The sequence below is a fragment of the Clarias gariepinus genome, chromosome 14 (genome assembly GCF_024256425.1).
Source record: "Clarias gariepinus isolate MV-2021 ecotype Netherlands chromosome 14, CGAR_prim_01v2, whole genome shotgun sequence".
Taxonomy (NCBI): Eukaryota; Metazoa; Chordata; class Actinopteri; order Siluriformes; family Clariidae; genus Clarias; species Clarias gariepinus.
In genome coordinates, this window is record NC_071113.1 from 13,431,646 (window position 1) to 13,456,214 (window position 24,569).

General features: G+C 37.2%; 2 protein-coding genes across 7 annotated transcripts; both read right to left on the minus strand.

Annotated features, from left to right (window-relative positions):
- Position 1: 1 nt before the first annotated feature.
- dlgap5 (discs, large (Drosophila) homolog-associated protein 5) lies at positions 2–7,994 on the minus strand. Of its 5 annotated transcripts, none has more exons than XM_053512212.1 (20): positions 7,847–7,994; positions 7,133–7,365; positions 6,850–7,028; positions 6,703–6,765; positions 5,904–5,934; positions 5,729–5,797; positions 5,530–5,622; positions 5,341–5,418; positions 5,138–5,178; positions 4,834–5,021; positions 4,478–4,729; positions 4,278–4,366; positions 4,021–4,181; positions 3,760–3,861; positions 2,274–2,523; positions 1,385–2,174; positions 831–879; positions 580–754; positions 419–465; positions 2–253 (listed from the first exon to the last, which is right to left on the minus strand). In XM_053512212.1, exons 2-20 carry the CDS (start codon positions 7,362–7,364, stop codon positions 149–151), a joined length of 2,994 nt encoding a protein of 997 aa, XP_053368187.1. In that variant the 5' UTR covers position 7,365; positions 7,847–7,994; the 3' UTR covers positions 2–148. The 5 variants fall into 5 exon arrangements, with proteins under 5 accessions (XP_053368187.1, XP_053368186.1, XP_053368190.1 ...); XM_053512211.1 differs by having other exon boundaries at positions 5,904–5,937; positions 7,847–7,992; XM_053512213.1 differs by lacking the exon at positions 419–465 and having other exon boundaries at positions 21–253; positions 5,904–5,937; positions 7,847–7,990.
- Positions 7,995–8,794: 800 nt separating this feature from the next.
- Positions 8,795–24,317, minus strand: ccz1 (CCZ1 homolog, vacuolar protein trafficking and biogenesis associated). 2 transcript variants are annotated; one of them, XM_053512275.1, is made up of 17 exons: positions 24,131–24,317; positions 21,232–21,306; positions 21,006–21,102; positions 20,085–20,182; positions 18,435–18,528; positions 17,970–18,050; positions 17,791–17,838; positions 17,621–17,704; positions 16,443–16,618; positions 14,610–14,691; positions 13,975–14,036; positions 11,130–11,241; positions 10,950–10,983; positions 10,715–10,832; positions 9,687–9,845; positions 9,437–9,564; positions 8,795–9,271 (listed from the first exon to the last, which is right to left on the minus strand). In XM_053512275.1, the coding sequence occupies exons 2-17, from the start codon at positions 21,243–21,245 to the stop codon at positions 9,216–9,218; spliced, it is 1,443 nt and encodes a 480-aa protein (XP_053368250.1). In that variant the 5' UTR covers positions 21,246–21,306; positions 24,131–24,317; the 3' UTR covers positions 8,795–9,215. The 2 variants fall into 2 exon arrangements, with proteins under 2 accessions (XP_053368250.1, XP_053368251.1); XM_053512276.1 differs by having other exon boundaries at positions 21,221–21,306; positions 24,131–24,139.
- Positions 24,318–24,569: the final 252 nt, after the last annotated feature.

The window sequence follows — 24,569 nt, forward strand, 5'->3', positions numbered from 1 at the left end:
CAAAAAAAAGCTCATTTTAATTGATCGAAATTTTGTAAATGCAGAAAGTATACATAAAATATGGCAATCTAAATATAATTAATATCAATTTTACTATAAAAAAGTAACACATAACCCCACATAATGCTTGTCCACATTTCTGCTCAAATTAAATATCAGTTGGTGGGGTAAACATCATGAGGTCACGCTCACACACTGACTGTCTTATTCTCTCCTTCAGCTCGGGAGTGAACAGCAACTGACCTGTGGTCATCTGAAACATAACAGAAGCTCTGTGAGACATTTTTACCACCAGTTCTCAAATCTCAAAATTATCTTAAATGCTGATCAAATAAAATTGTATCACATCCATATACAGTAAATAGTGCTGTAATATGTGAGAAAGTGCATTAGAAATTCAAGAAAGAGTCAAATCCACCTCATTAGTCCAGGGAGTGACCACCAATGGTGCCATTCTGGGAAAAGCTAAATCAAAAAATGTGAACAAGCCAGTCAGTGGTGACAGTACGCACTTAGACCCCCTTTGTGAAACACCCAGTGATTGAAAGCAACAGCAATGTGGACACCTTGAGTGCCTACCTGTAGGAGTCATCAGTGCATCTTGAACGGGCTCCTCTGCCTGAGACTGAGGGCTCTCCATTTCAGCATCTTCTAGGCCAAGGGACAATTCGTCCAGTGCCATGCTCTGCACGGGAGATAAGCTACATCGGGTTGTGGGTTGCAGATAACGTTCAAAATCTAATCCGGCAAGATTCTAAAATAATAATAGAAACATTATAATCATGGAATTTCCCCATAAGCGTGATGTTCAGATGATGTCTTATGATTACCTCACTGTCTTGATTTTGAGGCACTGTACCATCTGCACTGACAGGAGATCTGTTACACACACATCATTATGTATTAAAATACAAAATAAGAATAATACAAAAAAATAAATAAATAAATAAATAAACAACACCACAAAAATAGCACCTAATTACATTCTTTAGTAGGAAAACCAAAGGTCAGGTCTTGAGACAAATATGACAAGTGGATATAAAGCTAAAGCAGATTTCTTTTAAACACCTGGCTAAGAAGGACTGGACAGAAGAAAAGACCTAAGCACAAAATTCAAACGCCATAGTCACTGGGGAAAAACTCAGCATTTTCTGTATGACTACTAAACCTTAATTGCAAATTACAAGAAAATAAATTAACGCATAAAATACCCAATTTGAAAATTTATATATAAAAAAAAAATATATATCCTGAATCCTCAAAACTTTCTAAACCTGAATTCTCAAGTTCATGTTAAGTTTTAAAGTGTGAACACAGGTTGGCCTTTAAGAACTCTTATTTAACGTCCATCAATGTATGACTGAAATTCATCAGATGTGCCTACCTTTCATTGACACATGTGTGAGTTTTGTCCGCTGGTGTTGCAGGGAGGATTTGGACTTGCTGTTGTGTGGTGGACATCACACAGGGGGAGGAAGAGACTGAGACACACTTCTCCACAGCCTCCGCTCGGGGAGGTGTCTTGCACACCGGAGGCGAGTGGGTGAAACTTGTAGCATTAGTTTGACTGTCTGATGGGAACATGTCCACTTCAGCTACCACAGTCTCTGGAGTCATCTCCTGGGATAATGCTCCCACTGCAGACTTTTCAGTAGTTTCTTCAGGCACTGCACTGCTGCCTGGACTCGCAGGATGATGAACTGGCGGTTCTTTCTCTGACTGGCATGGAGAATTGTGTGGCTTGATCTCAGCTGACTGGTTCAATTGATCATCTACTTGTGTAACCATGAGGTCTGACTGGATATTGTTGAGACTGGTGTTATGATCATGCTGGCTGAGTGGTGTGTCCGTGTCTCCATTAGGTGACGCATAGGGGGCAGTCTTGTGGTGTTCAGGGCTGATGTGAAGGGGTTTGGGAGAGCAGGGAAGGGGATCAATGTGCCGTTTAGGAGTACAGACAGGAGAAGCAGTGGTGTGAGCTACCATAGCAGGAGAGGTAGGAGGAGATGCAGGAGGAGGTGCACTTCTAGAGGGAGTGAGAATGCATGGAAGTGGAGATGGACGAACGACTGCAGTGGGCCTCTGCTGCCTACTTGGTGTGCTAAATTTAGACCCATGTGGGGAACACTGGCTAAATGGAGCCACACTCATCCGAGACGATCTTCTTACAGCACCTGGGGGTAATTTTGTTCATACCTTTATCCAGCTGACACAGCCACAAAACATCACAATGTGTTCAAAAAATGATGATTAAGACTGTATTGGACTCATACCAACTACTTTGACTGGACTCTCCACCTGGAAGAAGCCGCCATGAAAAACGACCGTCTGGGTCGTCAGCGTGTTAGCAGGGGTATCTGAAGCAGGAGCCGAATCTTCTTGCTCTCTGTCTGAAGCCTCAGCAGCTTTAGCGGCTGCTGCCTGCTTGGCCTTCATGGCAGCTTTTACTGCAGCCAGACGACTCTTTGCAGCTGCACTGGCCCCCACACCTGCTCCAGTCTTACTTCCAGCAGCAGGTGGCTTCTAAATAAACATGCACAGGGAACACATGTATTACTTACATACTTCACCCATCTGCTCACAACAAGCAAACATATAAAAGTTGAATTCTTACATATAATTTGTAAGAATCTAAAACATGGATTTATTGCATGCTAGCGTGAATACCCACTGTTGAGTTTGTAGAAATAGTTTAAAAGGTTAAAGCTGGGAATAAGGTAATCAGCGGTTAATTCAGATTGAAGCCTATGTACATGTCTGCCTATGTTCCTGTATGACAGAACTCTGCCTAACTTATTAATACAAAGAAAAATTTGCACGAGTTTAAGCATCTCCATGCCTTGTTTGCGCTAAGTTGTACTTCTTTTGTCGTCATCCAAATACACTCAGTGTTCGGTAATTAGAGAGTCAATCACAGTTGAGTAATCGAAAAAGTAGATCAGATGAATATTAAGTTTTGATTTAAAACGACTCTAGAATATTAAAATTTTCTTATTCAATTTCAACACTCGAGTTATTTCAGCTGTAAAAATATTAACTAATACCAGTAAAAAAAAAAAAAATCAGTTTAGCTATTCTAGTTACCAAGTATTGGATCAGGTGTATTTACATTGAGCAAGTGGCTAATTTTAAAGTAACAACTGGTTCCTAACATTGCTTTTACTCAACATTTGATTAGAATTATGGTGCAGGGTAAAATTTTACGAACATATCTAAATACTGCAAAAGATTAATTCAATTTTGTCCAGTGCTCGATTTAAGACGCATCCACAGTTTGACGCATGCGTAGTACACTGTCAAAACTCGCGGTACATAATCTGGCATATAACTGCTCATAACTTCCCCTTTACTCAAGATTTCAATTTTTCTTTGCAAGGTTCAGTTTTCATAGTGTATATCCCATTTATAAGGGTGTGTAGATACATTCTGATCGTTTATGTCTTCTCTATATTTTTTTGTATACATATTAAACTATTGATTGGCTCTGTTAAGTGATGCAAGTAGCCACTCCCACCTCGGTAGATATTATGACATAATCTGCTAATTGGCTCAAATTGAGTGCGACTCTGTGATCTTATTGGATCGTCACCCATGTGAACTGTTAAGCCTAATCAAAATGATTTCATTCCAACTGAAATATTGTCAATGGAAACCGAGCTATTCTCAAGAGTGTGTTGGACAATTTTCCAAATGACTGGAATCATTAAATGCAAAAAACAGATTTAAATTTTAGATGTAAAGAATTCCTACAGTATATACCTTGACCACTTTTTTCTGCCTGGTGACAGGTTTGATCTCCTCTTGCCATCCCCGGGCTTCAGCTTCTTTTAATGCATTAAACTTCTTATCAACATCTTCCACCTAATGCAAGAGGCAGAGTAATAAGAATTTACTGATTGTTGAGATGTTTATACATTATTATTTTTACTGTATAAAGCACATGACACAGTGATGTACCGTCTTATTTATTGTATGATAGAAGAAAAAAAATTATTTAAAAGAAACATTTCAGTAAATCACCTGAAAATACACCATGTCCCAGAACCCCTGCAAGTCTGTGCAGGTGGTGATCTTCTCTCCTCTGCCAAAGTCGCAGTCGTCCACCAGGCCACTGAACTGAGCAAAACGCTCCTTCATCAGTAACCTGGCCTGGCCAACAGCTGTACGCATGCGGTCCCGCACTAAAGAACAATGGACAAGTGTACATTAAGGACGTATAAACATTTTCCAAATGAAGACTAAAGTTTAGTGAACTTTAATATTGACTGCCCACTTACTTTCTTCTGGGATGGAGGAATCATCAAATCGCAATTGCCAAATTTCAGACAACCCAGTCAACCTTTCTGTCTCACTAGCCATTACTGCCCTATAAAACACACACAAGCACATACACACTCAGGAATACAACATACATGTAATAAAATAAATATAATATAACAACATGCACATATGCACACACACAACAATTCTGTCTCACCTGAAATAAGGCACATCATGCTGAGGCTCCGAGGGAGCAAAAGAAGAAGGAGAGGCAGGAGGCAAAGAAGGTGGTGGGTGAGAGAGAGAAGCAGAAGGTGAGGCAGGAGGTATCTGAGAAGGAGCAGACTTGGAAGGAGAGGTAGGACAAGGTTCCAAGCAGGGTGGAGGTGAGGAGGGAGTTGGAGCAGAGGAAGAGTCACATTGTAGAGCTATTGGGCTCACAGACATCATCTGGGGTTCCACTGAAAAGCTGAAGGTAGCAAAATAAGAATTTGTGTAATTAATGCAAATGTCAAAACATTAAATATTTGTTAACATCATCAGGGGCACTTCAATGGTGCATGAATGAAATACCTGGGTGAGAGGAAGGCGTCAGCAGAGCGAGGGGAAAGGGGTGTGGGCTGGAAGGTTCTCAGACCAGAAGGGGGCTGGAACACAAATCCTTGGGGAGCAAACGAAACTGGAGTCACATTGGTTTCCTCCACCATTTTTTTTTCTTCGGGATGGGAGGGATTCACTGCAGTGACCACCTCATTGGCAATCTGGCAAAACATTAGTACAAGTTAGTTTTAATAAATCATACATACGTGGGTAGGTACACGTATGGACAGGGAAAGACAGAAAGGGCCAAGCTGTAGGTCTCTGCAGGTTTATTTACCTTAATTCCCTTCTCTTCTACCACCACAGATTCAGTATGTTCTGTTGGAAAGATGATATTTAGCCTGGATATGTGTATGTGTATATATATATATATATATATATATATATATATATATATATATATATATATATATATATATATAAATATATATAATGCTTTAAAATATATACAGTGTTTTTAAAACATGTATCGTGCATTACCCTGCATTGTCTTTCCTCTGCCTGAAGAGGGCGCTGCAGTTTGCCTATTAGCAGATTTAGTTTTGGCAGGTCTGAGATCTAGAAAAAGGGAAACAGCAACAGATAGAAAAATGGACAGAATTAATGTGCATATAAGTGAAGACCTAGAAATTTTAAGAACATCAGGTTAATGAAAGGATGGCAAAGTACCTGCAGCAGGTTTAGTCACAGGTTTGGTTGTTACTGCTGCAGTCACACTTTTAGCAGCTGATCGGGTGGTTGGAGCTCTGACAATTGGTTCAACTATAAAAGACAAGAGGACTTAAATTCCAAACTATATCTGACAAAGACAATTCATCAGCTTTGAGACTTATGAGAGACAATGTGGAAAACCTGTCAGTGGTTTTACCTGCAGCAGTTCTGTTTCTAGCAATCGATGGTGCTGATGACTTGTTAGCTCTTGTGCTGGGCGGCTCAGCTGTTGAGCAAAATATGTAAGCTAATTTACTGTGACAGAAATACTGTTTTTTAAATGGACAGAGGGGGGTGGATTAAAGACAAAATAAAAAAAGAGAAAAACCTACCCTTCTTTGGTGCAGACTGTTTTTCCACTTGCTGCTGTGGAAAAAAAAGAAAAAGGCATCATAAATACATAAATCTAACGAGCCCCAATCGGAGGTGCTGTAAATCTGCAGTTTCTGAGGCTGGTCATTTTAACAAATCCTCTGCAGCAGAGGTAGTTCTTGGACTTTCTTTTATAAGATAGTCCTAATGAGAGTCAGTTTTATCAGTGTGTTTGATAGTTTTGGCAACTGCACTTGGGGATACATTCAAAGTTTGAGATTTTTTTTTAATCAAATGATCTTCATTGCTTAAAATAATAACAGACTGGCTTTTCTCTTTACTTTACTAAACGTTTCTTGCAATAATATGGATTTTGCAGTAGTTGTATTAGCACTAATATGGCTATTGACTATTGTACACACCCTTCCTCTGCACAAGGCAACTGATGTTCTAAAGTACATAAGTACATTGCAAACTCTTTCCCCCGTCTCTGCTACGAATTACAAGATATGTTTACTGTTTATTATGTCATTAACTTGCACTACCTCAACTCACTTTGCGTAGTATATTGTCATTCTCTTTCTTGCACATTTGCACGTGCACTTCATGTTGTCTCTTTTATAGTACTTTTTTTTTTTATTTGTCTTGGATAGTCAGCTAATTGGGTATTTGAATTTTATTTTAAATATTAATAGAATTTATAATAATGAAAAATAAAGAAAAACACTGAAGATAAAGAGTTTATAAACTTTTGACTGGTAATGCATATGTAAATAATACTGTATAAGAATTAGTAGAGAATGCTGAAGACTAACGTACCTTTGGCTGCAGATGCTGTTTCATGGAGCGGGTCACCCTGGTGGACTGTATAGGTTCTGTGGTCTAAAACAAAAGCATATGAGTCACTGAGCAATACAGCTATAAGCCACAAGGTCCAAATGTGCATGGAAATAAAGTTAGGCTGACCTTTTTTGTGCTCGGTTGAACAGGATTCAAGGGCAAGTAACCCAGGGGCTGTGGTCGATAGAGACCGACCTTAAATGTGCCTTTCTTTTCTTTTTCTCGCTTTTCTTTCTCCTTCTGCAGCGCTTTGTTTTCTTTAAAACGTTCCAGCATCTTTCTCCTCTCCTCTATGGCACTGTTACCTGGTGAAACAACAAAGAAACTACTATTACATCCAAAAAGAACTGTAATTTAATGCATCACTTATTGAAAAAAAAACATTGGTGAGAGAGTAAAATCATCTTACTTCTATTGGCTTTGGCATTGTGTCCCATCTCTTGGGAGGAAAGGACTGACTTTTCAAGAGTTGAGACATCGACAGATAGTTCCAGCTCAGGTAGTTGGTCAAGGTGTCTGCGGAAATTCTGCATCTTTGCCCTGTTCTCTTTTTGTGTTTGAGACCGCCGCCTGGACATTTTCACTCTGATCATGGAGACACTACTGTCTCGCTTGTAAAGATGCGCAAAGCGGGAATCCATGCTGCAAGTGATGCATAATAATACAATTCAATTTAGTAATCTTTGTGCATTTAAAGGAAGAAAGGGGGGCTTCAAAATCACCCCTGCATGCAACTGTTAGTAATGTAATATAAATTCAAGAAAAGATTATAACAAATTCCAAGTATATGAAGTTCATAGGGTGCATATACAGTCCAAGGGATGACAACACTCACAACAGCTAAAAACAAATTATGTTCAAATCCTAGTTTGAAATCTAATACTCATACGTAGAGCATGATCTGTAGCACTGCTAAAACTTAATTCAACTTTAGCTGAGTATTAGGAAATATAAACGAATAACACGCAAACATGAGTAAAAGGAATAAAAACTCAAGCACTAAGCTTAACTGCTCCATCAAGACTCCAGGTTTATTATTAGCATAACGAACCAAAACTATATTTGTACCAGCTCACATTAGCTAAAATTAATTGTAAACATATATTTGAAATCTTATTCTTACCTGTTAAAGTGATAAACCCGCGTGTCCGTTGGAAAATAGCCGAATCTAATCTCAAATACGCAGTAAACAAACGACGTCCTCTACCTTCGGTTAAAACACACACAACATGGCGGGTAGGTTTTGAAAATTTGACACTCTCGTTTTGATTTGCTGATGGATACCCGGAAGTCGGCGCTGATTGGTCGTTGTCCCCGCGCGTGCGCACGTACAGAACTATGAACAAGAAGACTTGGCACCGTCCATCTTCCTCTTGATGACATTCCAGAAGTTTCCTGAAGTAAATTGCGGTGGTCTCTTAGTTTTATTTTTTTTAATATTGAACAATTTGGGAACACCAATTATCTTAATCTGCATGTTTGTACTGTGGGAGGAAACCAGTTTCATGTCTTCACCGTGCTTGGTGGGTTTCCTCTCACAGTCCAAAACATGCAGATAAGGCTAAGTGGTTTTCCCAAATTGCCCGTAGTGTGTGTGTGTGTGTGTTTGCGCGCGCGTCCTGCACTGGATTGGCACCCGTTCAAGGTCTTCTGGGATAGGCTCCAGCATTTAAAAAAATTGGCTACTTCAATTTCACAAGTTAGGCAAAAACAGTGAAAACAAGCACCTGGTGATTTAGCACATGCCCTTATCTAGAGCGACTTAATTTTTTTAAAATCTCATTATACATCTGAGCAGTTAAGGGTTAAGAGCTTTGCTCAAGGGCCCAGCAGGGACAACTTGGGGGTTGTGGGATCTGAACCTGAGACCTTCCGATTCGATCTTGACCACTGAGCTACTCTAAAAACCTGTGTATATCAGTATATATATATAAAAAAACTAAAATTTATTTATGTTTTTTTTTGTATTTTTACAATTTTTTTTGCATTATAAGACAAATGAAATATAATTATAATTAACATACATCACAGCATAGAAACATTCTATGAGCATGAACACAAAAAACGAGTAGAGTGAATTAAAATTTAATGTCAATTGAAAAAAGTGGAAAACATTAACAAACCATAATGAAGATGACCTAACAGCATAAAGGACAGTTTAAATGACAAATATAGTCTGACTCAGTTAACGCACAGTTTAATTCCTCAGTGACTATTCGGTCAAAAGAAGCAAAAACAAAGGGAATGGAACAAAAGTGCTGCTGACATGTCAATATTATATATACAGTAAAATTTTGATTTAAATTTTCTAATTAATTACAAGAATGCAGTCTTTTTTTGTATAGATTAAATAAAAATCTTTTAAAAATTGCATAATATGAAAATTCATTTTTTACAATGCAATTATTGCATTACACTGATGCTGTCAGTAAAACATGAACAGCTGACAGTTTGTAGTGCGGCTGTATCTCCCTCTCTCTTTTTCCTTGTCCTCAATCCAAGAAGAAAATATTATTGAACTGTGTTGCGCAAAGCCTCTTAACTTCTTCTGTAATGCAAAAAAAAGAAAGTGTGATGAAAAAAATTAAACCAAGTAACATGACAATGAGATATCATTGCACACCTTTAACTCACAATCGTAACCATATACTGTATAACTGTCATCATCAAAACTATTTCTGGGGGGAAAATGTGTTAGTGCACCAAGACATACCATTTACTTCAATTAAATTGGCATTCTTCTGGTTTAAAATGACATACAGCTCTCTCTGATCTGATTTCTTTCCCACTACCCAGTAGTCAGTCATTGCTTTTACAATGATTTCTTCATCTGCATCAACCCTTAGACATGAGCGAGAAAAAGGATATACAAAAAAAGGTCATTCTGACAAATTATCGATTACATAAACAACATTTGATGAATTGGATAAATCATCAGGGCACGGTTCTAAAATGGTAGTTACCGAGCAAAATCACTGTTGATGTCTCCAAGGATCTTCATGAGGTCGGGGTGGACAGAGGTGAGGGACACACTAGCTGTTTTGCGCATGTGGATGGTGCTCTTCTCAGCCAAGTTCATGTGGTTGAAGTAAATGAACTTAAACTGGGGCTCCTTTTCTGGCCTACTCATATTTAAACACAAAACACATACTTTGCAAACTGACATTCAAATATATAGGAAGCCCTAGTAAAAACACGCAGCGGTGAGTGGTCCCCTGGCCGCTGTTCCTATTTACTTATAAAACAAAATTGGAATATGTGTTTATTACACCTGGTGGTTACTGTAAAACCCTGTTATCTCTCAATTTTTATACATTGTATTATTTTGAGTTGCATTTTTACATATTTTATTTTGTGATTTTAAAAGCTAAAATTCTCCAAAAGTTTGGAAAATGCTACTCTAAAAGTGATAATGTACTAGAACTAACTACATGTAGTCCCTGAATTACGAACGAGTTTTATTCTGGGAGCATATTTTTAAGTCAGATTTGTTCTTAAGTCTTAAATGCCTTTGACACAAATTTACAATGTAAAGCATATACCAACCCGCTTGACTGAATTTGTCCCCTATTCCCCACACTGCCATCATGTGGGCAAGTACTGTAAACATGCTTAAGAAATGTTTCAAAATGCAAGTGTTGTCTGAGAATCGCAAATGTCATTTTGCCTTAGAGCTGTTTATCACTGTATTGGACTGTTTTGTTGAGGATTTTCTGAAATTAGGATTATTTACCATCAGGACAACTTTACAGGCCAGACATTTTTTATCATCTTACTTATGAACTAATTTATCGAAACTGGTGAGGCTGCCTCATTCGTAAGTCAGGGACTACCTGTATTTATTACAAACCTGAGATTTGCCTCTCAGTCTGCACTACTCTCTAAGCTTCTCTAAAATTTAGGATTCTCTAATGCTTTGGCATAGATTATATTAAAAGTTTAGATTTGTTTCAAAGCAATAAAGATAACAACACTGTAGATTAATACTGACCCTGATATCCTCCTGTTAATGTTGTACTGTTCACAAATATCTGAGGCTAGCAGCGTGAGCTGAGGTCCAACCAGTGCATCCAGCTGCTCACAAAACTCTCGTGTCATGTCTACTGATGCTGCAAGAAATGTTAATCACATGTGATGTATTAAGCTCCTTTTTCTAAACACTTTAAGTCCAACATCTAAAATCAACTAACATAACTCCAAGGCTTAAATGGAGAAAGTAAACTCACCATTTACCATAAAGCACACAGCAGCACTCATGGCCTGCAAGGGAGATGATGATGGTAATGATGATGGATTTTAATGTTTTCAGTTAAGATTTATGTAAAAACGGTTTTAACAGAATTTATACAATACATTTTGTATTATATATGATTCATATTTTTTGATGAACGATCACACACACTTACTTTGTAAACTATCAAATGTAGCTCCTCATAATTGTTCTCAGTGTTCACAAATATTCTCGGAAACCTGAATTTCGTTTCTGGATCTTTTAGGTTGGCTGGTCCAGTTAAGAATCTATTTTAGAAAAGACAAAAGAGCAGGTAAAATGAAAATCAAAGGACAGATTGAAAACTGCAGCTATTTGTCATCTATGTTATACTACGGACTTTATGCAGGGTGTGGTGAAGTCACCCAATTAAGAGGTGTTGGGAAGTTACAAAGCTTTATAGCTAATGAAACATTAAACTAAAATGAACGCAAAACATTAAGAGCAAAACAACTTTTTTATTCCATCATCCAAGTTTCTTCTCCTACAATTCTCCTGTTCTTTCTCCAATTCTTTTCACCCTCTATACATCTGACTTTAAATATAACTCAGAATCATGCCATTTACAGAAGTTCTCTGATGACTCTGTGGTGGTGGGATGTATTAAGGACGGTGACATCTGCGAGTACCAGTCTGTGGTGGATGACTTTGTTTTCTGGTGTGAGCAACAACTCAACATCAATAAAACGAAGGAGCTGGTGGTCGACTTCAGGAAAAGGGGAACCCCTGTGACTCCGATATCTGTCCAGGGAGAGACAGTGGACATGGTCTCTGAGTATAAATACCTGGGAGTGCATCTGGATAACAAACTGGACTGGTCAATTAACACATTGGCACTCTACAAGAAAGGACAAAGCCAGTTGTACTTTCTGAGAAGGCTCAGGTCTTTCAACATCTGCATTACCATTCTTTGGATGTTTTATGAATCTGTTGTGGCGAGTGTCGTTTTCTATGCTGTGGTCTGTTGGGGCTGCAACATGAAAGCAGCAGATAAAAACAGACTGGACAAGGTATTTAAAAGGGCCAGATCTGTCCTGGGCATGAAGCTGGACTCTGTTGATGTTGTGGCAAGGAGGAGGATTCTGTCCAAAATACACAATCTTGAACAATCCTTCTCACCTGCTACACAGTGTTCTCTCCGACCAAAGGAGCATTTTTAGGCAGAGACTGATCATGACCAGGTGTTCTACAGAGCGCCACAGGAGATCTTTTCTTCCAATGGCCATTAAACTATATAACTCATCTCTGTAACGCTTTCACTAAGGGATAGGGACTGTCAGTAGTTAATGCTCAATAATACTTTCGGACACTACTGTTCCCACAACTCAAGATAAGTTCCAAGTCTAAGTGCAATATCTTATCAGTACATTTGTGCAATATTAATTTCTATTCACTTATACAACATTTCAAATGCAATATCAGTATACAGATTATATGTTTAGTGCAATATGTAACAAGTGTGCTATATTTAATTCTATTTTTGCTTCTATTTATTGTATTTTTCTTTTAATTTTTATTTCTTGTATTTTTACTTTCCTTGTTTCAAGTTTTTATTTTATTTTTAATTTTTTTTTATTAATCAATGCAACTGTATGACCAAGACAAAGCAATTTCCCTCTGGGATAAATAAAGTTCTTTGAATCTTGAATCTATCATTCCAAGAGCAAGACATTTTATATCAAGGAGTATTCAAAGAGAAAGTTGGATATACATACTGCACAGTTAAGTAAATCAAGTAAAGGCAAATCAAGCCAGAAAAACTGATTATTAGGAATGCAGACAAAGAACACGACATCCTATTATGATTTTTAAAAAATAGAGTGCTTATTCAAACAGTTGTGTGACTAAACTCCATACCAGTACTATACTATATGTATGTATATGTACTATATGTATGAAGCCTGATTACTTTATGATTTACAAGCATACAAGAACATTAACTTGAGTTTGCTCAACAGACAAACAGGAAAGACATAAAGAAAAATACATAATAATAATAATAATAATTACTATTAATACTATAATCAATTAATTGATTTGATAATTAATAAAAGAGAGTGTTAGAGGACCAAACACAATTATATTAATTTTATTTTGAAACTGCACATATTTTGTTTGGTCTCTTATTTACACAGCCCATAGAGAGTGTTTTTCTCTGCCTCTAATTGGATATTGTTTATTCATGAATAATAGAAATGTGTATTTGAATTAAGAAAAAAAAAGTTATAAAATGTAGAAACGTTCCAATTGACATAACCACATTATATGAACCAGAGCGCATTTGTGCAACAGATAACAACAGATTAATAACAGTTACATTTAAAACTGATTTCATTTGTAAACCTTTTCTTGCTTCACACAGCAAGAAACTTTTCCTGTTGTGTGACAATGTCCACGGTTGTATAAAGAAAATAACATTGTTTGAATTACGCATCACCAGTTGTACAAAACTGAACAACTGTGACCTGATACTACTAAACCCTAGTTTACCTGTCTAGAGGAAATGATGAGCGGATTACTGGTGTGGAAGTGAATGGTGTTCATGTAGCCTTTGATTAAGAACCCTGGCCTGGTTGTCTGCCCTGATCACATAAACATAATGTTTGTGTACACAATCCTGCTGCAGGAGGCTCAGGGGGATAATCTAATCAGCCTGCTTGAAGAGAGCCAACACTCCATCAGCTCCGCTCAGTTGTATAAAAGTAATCTGCAGGGCTAACACTACTGCCAAATAAGCTGCAACACAAACCATGCTGGTGCACTCACTGACCTATAATCCACCATCCAGTACGGAGTCGGATGGAACAGGTCTTTGTTCCACGCCATCAGAGCACTTTAATTTCTTTTGCGCTACGTGATCAGAGGCAATCTATCAGAGCCAGGCTTTGTCAACTGAGCCAAGTACCCTGGACACCTGAGTCTAACACAGGCAGAGGATCAGAAATGTGGTGTATGTCAAGAGCAGACAGTTCTGTACTTACCTGCCATAGTGCAACAGGTTCCCCGTCACCTCCGGTCTTAGAGGCGAGTCCCTGCCTGCGAGCTGTTGGAGCACATACACAAAATTAATTTGTGTTCTACATAGAATGCTTTGCAGTTTCATAGTAAACTCAAATAGACACGGGACATGTAACATTGCTGGACACATCAATCTGTTAAAATAAAAGCTTTCCGACATTCAGAAAGATGTCATGCTATTGTTCTCTACAGCTTCATTCATTCATGCCTACACCTATCAAGGTCAGCATTTTCTTACAACATAACTGATAGATACGAGTGAGTTCCAGGGGGATTTTTTTTTCCTTGTTATTATTTAGCACATCCAGAACAATTTTTACACATCATTGTGTCCACTTTTGCTTAAAAGTCGGCCATTGTTTATTGCGGTTATACCAACAGCTTACAGAAGAACACCTAGAACTAGGTAATAGTTTATAAAACATCACCTAGACTGTGATGATTGGTAAACCCACTTACTGTATTTACCAACATCCTACATTAGCACGTCAAAACTTTGGGTGCACATAAAGCTGGCGTGTTCAGATGCTACTGGGTTAATTGAAAGGAATCCATGTCTAAAAGGGGCTAAATGCACTAAAAGTAAAAATGATCACACCTCAGGTTCAGTATGCCTTGGAAACAATGATGTTGTCAAGTATTTGTACAGAATGCGCATGTCATCCTGCTCCAGCCCACTCCTGGAAAAAAAAAACAAAAAAAAAAACACATTTGCATGATCATGTGACTTGGCAAATTCAAAAAACTACAGTGTGCTTTGTATATTTTCAAGGCTTGCTAAATCTAGAATCTGTTTTATCTGGTATCCAGGTATGCTGCACATACAAGCAACTACCCTCGATAGCAGGTCCTTAGGAACTTTAATATCAGAGCTCAGTCTGCATCTAAACCTTTGTATAAGTGAGATTATAGACATGTTTAGGAAAGGGCTTATTCTTTTCTCTGTATATACTGTAGGTATCTCAGTAATGTTACGCAAAAGTTCCTTTAACTTAGACTGAACATAAACTTCAGCAGTAATAACCCATAAGTAATTATATTAAAGTAACAAAGTTAATTAACACTTGCATTATCTAAACCTCTAACTTAAATACAAAAATATATTAGCGAAGACTGCAGTGTGTTACTTAATGTTGATAACAAAATGCACTCCTGTAAATATTTGAACTTGCTGTTTAGGATCAAATTCTGAATTTTGCCACTTTACAGCCATTCGCATTTTCAGTAAGGTGTTGTTTATTTCGGTTCATGTGGACAGAATAATCAATCCACAAGTTACATTAACATTTTTAGTGGTCATAAAATGTTAAATGGTCCACTGTGGTGACCCACAGCCGAATGGGACCTGCCAAAATAATACGAAGTGATCATAAACTTAAAAGTGTTAGATACTTTGCTAATGTTACATATTGTGTTTAAATCCTGAAGTATATGGTGTGTTAGTTTTTAAATATTATGCTTAATATTGTTATTTACGTTAAGACACCCTCAATGGGTTAAAGGGTTGGCAATCACACATTTCAACCACTCACTCTCTCATCTATACACTTTATCCTGTATACAGGGTTACAGGGGGCATAGAGCCTATCCCAGGAGACTTAGGGCAAGAGGCGGTGTACACCCTGGACAGGCTGCCATTCCATCGCAGGACACACACGCATACACACAAAATCACACGCTCAATCAGACACTAGGGCCAATTTGGAGAAGGCCAATTAGCTTAATCTGCATGTCTTTGGACTGTGGAAGAAGATAGTTCAAGAATTTAATAGGCAATATTTGCAATCTCAGGCAATACTTAGTTTATATGGACTTATTTGACAAATATTTTTATTCAAAGAAGTGTGATACAAATTCAGCATTCCACTTAATAGATCCAAAAGCAGAGCAGAACAATTGTAGGAAAAACAGACAAGAGCCACTAAAGATTAAGAGTAAAGTCAGTGCTGGTGCTTAATTGGTGCCAACTCTTTATCAGTAAATTACACTCTCTTGCCAAAATAAATTCTCTTATATAATAATATTTGCTTAAATCCCTTCAGCTTTAATTAAGGCACACAATCTCCACACAATTATTGATGACGGGAGAGTCTAACCACTCTGCAAGTTCGTCTGCAGCACATCCCAAAAACTATGGTGGCCAATCAAGACTTGACCAACTAAAGCAATGGCAGATCACAACACTGCCTTCAGAGGTTTGTACAGTGGCTACTATGAATGATATGTGCATTCTTTCCAGGACCATGGGATACATCTTTCGACATGGTTGTTTAAGTAATGAAAAGTTCCTAGAGTTAAAAGAATTGTTGCCAGGTGAAACATATTAATCAATGCGTTACTTGTACAGTTTAAGGTTTTTATAGAATTGCTATTCATATTTTCTTGGCCAGGCAGTTTATTATTTAGTAAATAAGCATTGTTTAAAGTTTACCAGATGAGCTGGTCATTGTAGAGAAAGGCTGTGTACTTGATCAAGCTCAGGTTTTCCTCCACTCTATTGACAAAAGACTGGATCTTCAGGTATGTCATTTTATCCAGAGGGAAGAAGCTGATTCCTCCAAACACATCCAGGAGGTCACATGACTGAAGGTGCAGTGTCTGTATGTACTACAGTGAAACAAACACAAAAACACAGAATGCATAACAGCTTGTATATGTCTGGTGAACTGAGGAAACCCTTCATATTGTTAAAATTTTTAATACGTCCAACTATAACCTCTCCTTCAACTGTAATGTAATTTAAAAAAAACAGCAATTTAGGGGAATTATGATTTCTTCTTAATTTTTTGGGTTTTTGACAGAATTCAGATGCAGTGACACACAAATATGTTTTACAGCATGACCACTGACATAACCATCATAATAAATAGATGTGGACCACACTCTGTGCCAGATCTCTAATTATTTTTTCATTATTCTTTCCTAAAGAAACCCAGAAACGTATTGTTGCTACTGGTAGTGGTTTCAGCTATTGCTCAAACTCCATTTTATAACTCAGATATGGCTGAATTAATTATGTCTGTGTCAGGAAAGGACCAGAGAAATAAATGCAATCACAAGTGCTAATGCCAGGGAGTCTTGCTAATGGAGGCTGACATCATGTAATTTGACAGTGATATACAGTAAGATGCTGAACTGCTTTTGCACAGCAGTCAGTGGCATTTCAACCTCGGACCACATTACAGCTTCACAGAGGCCACTAGGCCAAGGCTCGAGTTTGAATGGAGGTTATGAGAAGGGTTTTCCTTGACCACAGCTGAATTATTAAGACAGGTGAATAAGCACGAGTCCATCAGTGAGGCAATTTAAATAAAACAACTTATCAGACAAACAACACTTATTTTGCACAGCTGAGCTTCTTACTAGCGACAGACAAATAATTAAAAAAAATTACAGCTAAAGATAATGGTGAGGTTATGACTGTGTTATTTTCAGGAAGTGTACATTAAAATTTCATTCAACAATGATGGGTATTTCAGTAATTTGCTGGTATCCATGATCTCATGTTTTAATTACAACAACGTGGACTACATACACACTACTCACATAAAACTCACACAAGTCTTTTAGCTGATGAAGATCACTTTCCTTATGAATAGTTTATCTTACCCTGTAGAAGAACTTTTCAAGCTTTTGAGTAAGCAGCTCCACTCCACCAGCTTCAAATGCCCTGATGAAAGTGCCATTGAAAAGCTGGAAACAAAGACGAGGCCACAAACATGTAGCACAAATGCATTCAACCGATCAAGGGTTTTGATAGAACGGAAAATATAAAGTACCTTATACATGCTGTAGCACTGCTGTAACACTGCACCATAAACAGAGTCCTAAAACGCAGAAAGGGAAAGAAAGAAAAGGAAAAAAAAAACTTTGATACAGCGATTACTCTCAGACATTATCTATCCCGACCGTGTCCCTGAGATTTATCATAAAACAAATTTAGTGAGATAACACGAACCAGAATTTCCTCTTCTTGGTATTCTATAGTGGGTGGCTTTCCGTCTTTGTTGGTTTTTTCTACCATTGGGTTCCTTACGACCTTAAAAATAAAATCACAGAATATTGCAGAAAATGATAATAATGATGGATATTATTTAAATGTGATAGTATAATACATATATAAAGCAGGAACTCATTGTAACTACACAATCTAAAATCTATTAAATTGAGGTTCACATTCATGATTCTGCTAACACATACATTTAAACAAGTTGGGAAACACCTAAACTTTCAGAAATTCTACATTTCTTCTCTAAATGCTCTTTTTAACAATTAACAGTTAAAATTGTGCAGATCTGAGAAAAAAATGTCCATTTCTCAGGATACAAAACAAACACTGATCAAACATTTCATAAAGCAACACAGACTACACTACTCTGCAGCAAAGTACAGCAGCATTAAGAAAACTTCTAAATGTATATACCATGACCATCCAGAAATTCTCCTCAGGCTCGTGGAAGAACTGTCTGTTTTTCTGAGTGTGAAGTGCTTTTGCTGGCTTTGTGGGACAGAAGGTCCTGCAAATGTCAAAAAAAATCAGTAGAACATCAGGACTAATTTAAATTGAATGAGCACAATGACACAAATACAGAATAAATGACTGCATCAGCTTAATAATTCTGTACATAATATGACTTTTTACATCAATCTAGTTTTAAAATCTACTAATTAGTAAATTTTACCATTAACTGATATGCTTTGATCAATGATTATTATACATGCATACAATGAACAACACCTCATATTTCTCCATTAAAAAAAACAAAACAAAAAACTCGCAACTTTAATTATTGTATTACTTACAAACATTCCAGCACCTGGAAGCCAATCAGACTTTAACTTCTCTGCAGTTCCTATGTGGTTACTAAACACTAGAGGCTTTCCCTGAGAGCCTGATAAAGGCACTATTTAAGACTGATTTACTTAAAACAGCCAAATCAGATGTTGGTGCATCATTGGTGGGAATATTTTTTTTCACTAGATTTGCAAATCACTATGCCTGCACTAGAAACGTTACAGATCATTATACAGCATATCAAAAAAGTTTACTTAGCATGCTGGCTGAGTTATTGTGATCTTATAATAATAATGTGGGAGTTTTTGTAATTTGTGAGCTATATCTGATGTGAGAATTCTCTTAGTTAGGGTTTACATGGTGGTTAAAGGAAGGAATTTTTTGGGGGATTTATTAAAATTAAGAGACCATAAAAGTGGTAAGAGACCAAATTCCATAAAAGACCAACAGAACAGTTTCTGAACCAAAAAGACATGCTGTTGAATTTATTAAAGCCAAGGATCACCTGTATCCGCATGACATTGTTTGCTCCATTCAGAAGAAAAGGCCTTCAAGAAAACTTCAACATGAGCTCATACTTTATTTGTTTTATTGCAAGTAGTTATTTGATAAAAATGTGAGTAATTCTTTTGTCATTGTATTCTGTGACGTGAACTGTTTGTTAGTTTAATAGGTTGTGTTTTTGGAAGTCTTTTGAATGTGTGATTTTTCCCCCCTATTCTTCAGACTATCATCACAGCTGTAAGGCTATTTGTTATGCACCCATCACAAGTGTGCTGTGGTACTGTGCGTGTTTTTTATTGCTAGTTCCCGTTTTAGCTAATATTAAAAAAAGAAAATATTCTGCTGCGTTCATATTCTTGTTGGGTTAATGCTAACTAGAAACACAAATATATTCCCTGTGCTGTTGAGAGTCCACTGGCAGCTTTTACATTGAAATGTTTTCTTGCCTGTTACTCACCGCACCGATTAATGTTGTGAATCAATCAACATCATAAATTCTTCTGTGACAATTTAGACTTTTTCTGTTTTTTATTGGTTCTCTTGCATAACGGATAACCGATCATTGATCTTTAAAGCATTTACAAGAATTTCAACCCAGAGTAAACAAATATCCTTTTTCCTCACTTGGGGAGAAACTTCCAAGGTTTTTCATTTGTTCCATTTGATTACAGATTTGAAACTTACTACATGTGTCAAGACTAAGAGTCAAGATTAATTTCTGGTGCATACACACAGACGCATGTTTATTATTTTTACCCAAGCACAGATACGTACCTAGTGAACTGAACAATGGCCTCACAGAGTCCAACGCTGCGAATCTTTTCATTTTTCTCTATGTCACAGGGATGATAAAATAATATCTTTTTCTCCTCCTGTGCAACAGAACAAAGTGACAATGTTAGAGTAGTTAGCATCATAATTAAATGTTTATCAACCAATTAAAAAATAAGGTCACACAATACACAAAAGCTATCATGTCTGAAACTCAAACCTGCTTTCAGTTTATATAGCAATGGAATCCCAAATACAGATTAATAGTGAATATAGCAGTCCTTTATATAGCAAAGAAAAAAGGACCGCCACTGGGCTACATCTGAAAAGATTCTCAGTGTATCAGCTAAATGAGTCTAGATACAAGCTTGGGTCCTAATAAGCTGGAAAAAGTGCATCACAGCAATTACTGAACTTGTACATTCTGGCCACTATGTAAGTAACCATATATTTTTAAAAATGTAAACTCTTTTGTGTCATGTCATCTGGTCTGTCTTTGTTTGTATGGCCCCATTACACTGAAATCATGCATAGCTTCCTTTTTATTCCAATGTTCAAATTTATGAATCCTCCAACATGCCCAGAGTGGCAATAAAATGGTTAAAAACTATGACCTGATTGGTTAATCCTATTAACTTAATTACATTTAAATTAGATAAACAAATAAATCCTCTTTTTGCTTTCCATCACATAAAATTATTGACCTCTTTTGTGTGACATGTTTTATAGTCAATCAGGAGAAATTCCTATAAAAGACTCCTGTGTGTCTCCTTTTCATTTCCTAGAAAGTTTCAAGTTTCAGACATTCCAGTCCAACTGCACCATCCATCAACACATGCAAAAGTATGCACATGATTTATAAAAATAAGGATTCTTGTCTGCTTACAGGAATAAGATTTTTGTAAGAAAATTTCTGAAACTTACCTCCCCTTCACGCGGTCCGAACTTAGGGTTATAGATGAAAAAACTAAGCAGAGATGCGGGGTACTGTTTTTCCTGTGTTGCAGAAGCCATTCTTGGACTTACATAAGAACAGAACAGAAACAGAAAGAAAAAAAATCCTGTAAGAGACAGCGGGTAACATCTGTGTGTAGTTAACCTGACAATACAAACTGTAAGATATCAGGGGCATAGTTCGCTCTGTCAGCACCTGATCATCAGCATTTGAATGTGTTCGAAGTTCGTCCGTCCTCCCTGGGAGCAGCCTGATGGGCATGCCTTTAATCTGCAGAGCAACATTTGGCAGAAAGAATATCTTTTAAACAGCAATAAATACAGAGGCTACTGTATATAAAATCATGCAGCCTACATACAGAATCTTGCAAAAGTATAAAGAGTTTAATTACTAAGACTTAGGAAAAGGGTATAAAGAGATCAAACATCCATAGTCAACACTACACTACCCAACAGGACAATAGTCTCCAACACAATGCCAAAACAATGGAGAAATGTTTAAAAAAAACAAACAAAAAAAAAAACAGTTAATATTTTGCATGGCAAGTCTCAAGTCCCAGGATTTGAATCTAACAGACAATATGTTGCACCGGTTAAAAATTGCAGTCAACAAACAACATCCACATCCAACCCAAAGAATATGAAGCACATCAGCCAGGATAAATGGGTGAAAATAGCTACCAAAACAGAGGCCAATGCTGAGTGTAGCCTCAGATTAACCTTAGATTAACAGTAATTACTACAGTAAAAATGGTCCTACCAAGTGCTAGTCTGAAGGAGTTAAATATGTTTCCAAGCCTCATTTCTTCTTTGAACATACAGTGCTGTGAAAAAGTACTTGCCCACTTCCTGTTTTTGGCGCATATTTGTCACACTTAAATGATCAAGATCATCAAAAAAAATTAATATTACACAAAGATAACCCAACCAAATACAAAATGCAATTTAAAATTTTATTTATTTAAGGAAAAAAAAACTGTCCAGACCTATTTGGCCCAATGTGCAAAAAAGAAAAACTTTAAATAGGAATGGGAATCATTGGTCACCTTAATATTATCATGGTACCTAGGTGCGATTCTATAAGTAAATGGTGCTTATTTTATAAACATCCAGATTCAATATTACATTTTTCCCAGAATTTGTTACACTTTTAAGCCTTTTAAATTCATTATGATTAATAAATGTAGCCCATTCATTATAAAAAAGTTTCCCTTACCTAAATTTAAATACAATGCCAGCCGTAATTATTATTTCTAAACAACCTTAACAACTAATACAGCCCTACCACATGGGATGAAAATGTATAAATAGTTCAGTGTACCTTCTGTAGGATTATAAAGAAAAGGTGACTTTTTACCACCTCAAATGCCTCCAAAGTCTTAAAAGTCAACCTGACGGTGAGAGCATTAGTTAAGTGGTTGCGAGTGTGCAGGGGAGCTTCTAATGTGGGCACAGAGAGCTTTTACGACTAATTTGCCCTTGCTGTGTTTTGAGACTTCTGTAAGCGTGTGTAATTGCTTGGTTTGGGATCGCTCGCAGAGTTTAGAGAAAGGGGCTGACCAGAAGCTCTTAAAGTCCGTGATTTTTGATAATGTACCGCTATACAAATGCGTTTCTGCTGCGCCACTCAGAATCTTCTGCGCTCGGTACAGAATCGTTCATATCTGAGGCTGATCAGCTCATCACCGGCCATGGCCAATCAAACTGAAAACCAGCCAATTCTAGTCACTAGCCAATCAGTTTATCTCTATTATAAATGTAAAAATTATTTTCTTTTAAACTCTATTTTGAAGTCAGTGTGGTGATACATGAATCGAGAAAATTGAGATTTATAACAAAATCGATTTTTAGTCCCCCATCTCTAGTCGTGAAGCTTCCCAGAATTCGGCCGGCCTACCAAAATCACAAGAGCACAACTACGATTCATTCAGGAGCTCATTAAAACTAATGAACTGCAAACCTCAATTAAGTTCAGTGTACATGATTCAACAATAAAAAGAGAGTGTGAAAAAATGACATCTATGGGAAAGTTACAAGGCGAAAGTCACTGATGACCGAAAAAACACAAAGGCTACAAAAAAAAACTACGGAATGCTCATGTCTGCATTGTAACCCATGACTTAAATAAATTTGAAATGAGTTTCCAAAACAGTGTACAGCCAAATATGTGCTTCCGCTTCTTTGCTTGAAATGTATGATGGCAAGCTACCAACAGTTTGCCGTTTCCAACATGAAGCAAAAGTGAACAAAACATTGAAATCTTGGGTCCATAGCCAGGACTCCCCATTGAGAACTTAAGGTCAATCCTCATGAGGTGGGTGAACAAACAAAAACCCCAGAAACTCTGACAAACTCCAAGCATTGATTATGCAAGAATCACCAGGATGTGTTCAGTCAGGATGTGCTCCTGAAGTTGATTGACAGCATGTCAGGGTGAATTGCAGAGGTCATGAAAATGAAGGGTTAACACTGCAAATATTGAGTCTTTGCATAAACCTAATGTAATTGTCACTAAAAATCTTTGACGCTTATGAAATGCTGGTGATTATACTTCAGTATACCGTAGTAACATCTGACAAAGAGATGTGAAAACACTAAAGGAGCAGAGTCTATAAAAATTAATATCTGTGTCATTCTCAAAACCTTTGCCCACGGCTGTGTTTAGTGAATGAAACTGAAGATGACCAAGACTTCCTCAACACAGCTACAAGCCAGTGAAAATATACAAGAAATGAAAGTGAATGGATTTCCTTTTACTTTTTGGATTTGCTGACTGTTTGTGGAAATTAATCTGTGACACTAGCCAAACGGCCACTGAGCATAGTGTTGTCACAGAACCTAACTGAATATTTAAAAGGCTAGTCTACTGTCACGGTGTTCAAATCTTTAAGAAAAACCACGGGACGACTGGACAGATACACGAAAACGTATAAACTAATACAATTCGCAAAAAAAAAATACCAACAACAAGAATAACAACAAAAACACATACCGTTGAATGAACCCAGTTAGGAATACTGCTTGCTAATTTTCTTGCTAGCAACAGGACATAAAACAGTGTGACACGGATTCAAGTCCATTAACGAAGTACTTACCAAAAACATGCGTATCTTCTACAGCATTGCGCCAGAGATTAAGACACCAGCCGTCCAAGCTTACTATCGTGTGTGTACAAAAAAAGCAACCATGAGAGAGCAGTGATCAGTGAGCGTGCACAAAGACCCTCCTCCAAAGAGAAAATCTGTTTGAGGAAGCCTCTGAGGCGCTCGAACATACTTCCGGTTTCTGACAGCACACCGTGTGTAACTGCTCGGGTACATCAAATGCTGTGAAAAAAACAGTTCCGTGTAAACGTCACCAATTCTCGTTTAATGTCGTAGTAAAGCTGATTAATACATTAATTAATTAAAATATATTTCTTAAGCCTGTGATTATTATTATAAAATAAATTAATTAATAAAAATGCATAAATTTTTAGAAGAGCATTTAATTGGTTCAGAACAACTTGTTTAGCTACTTAAATTCTGTCAGCAA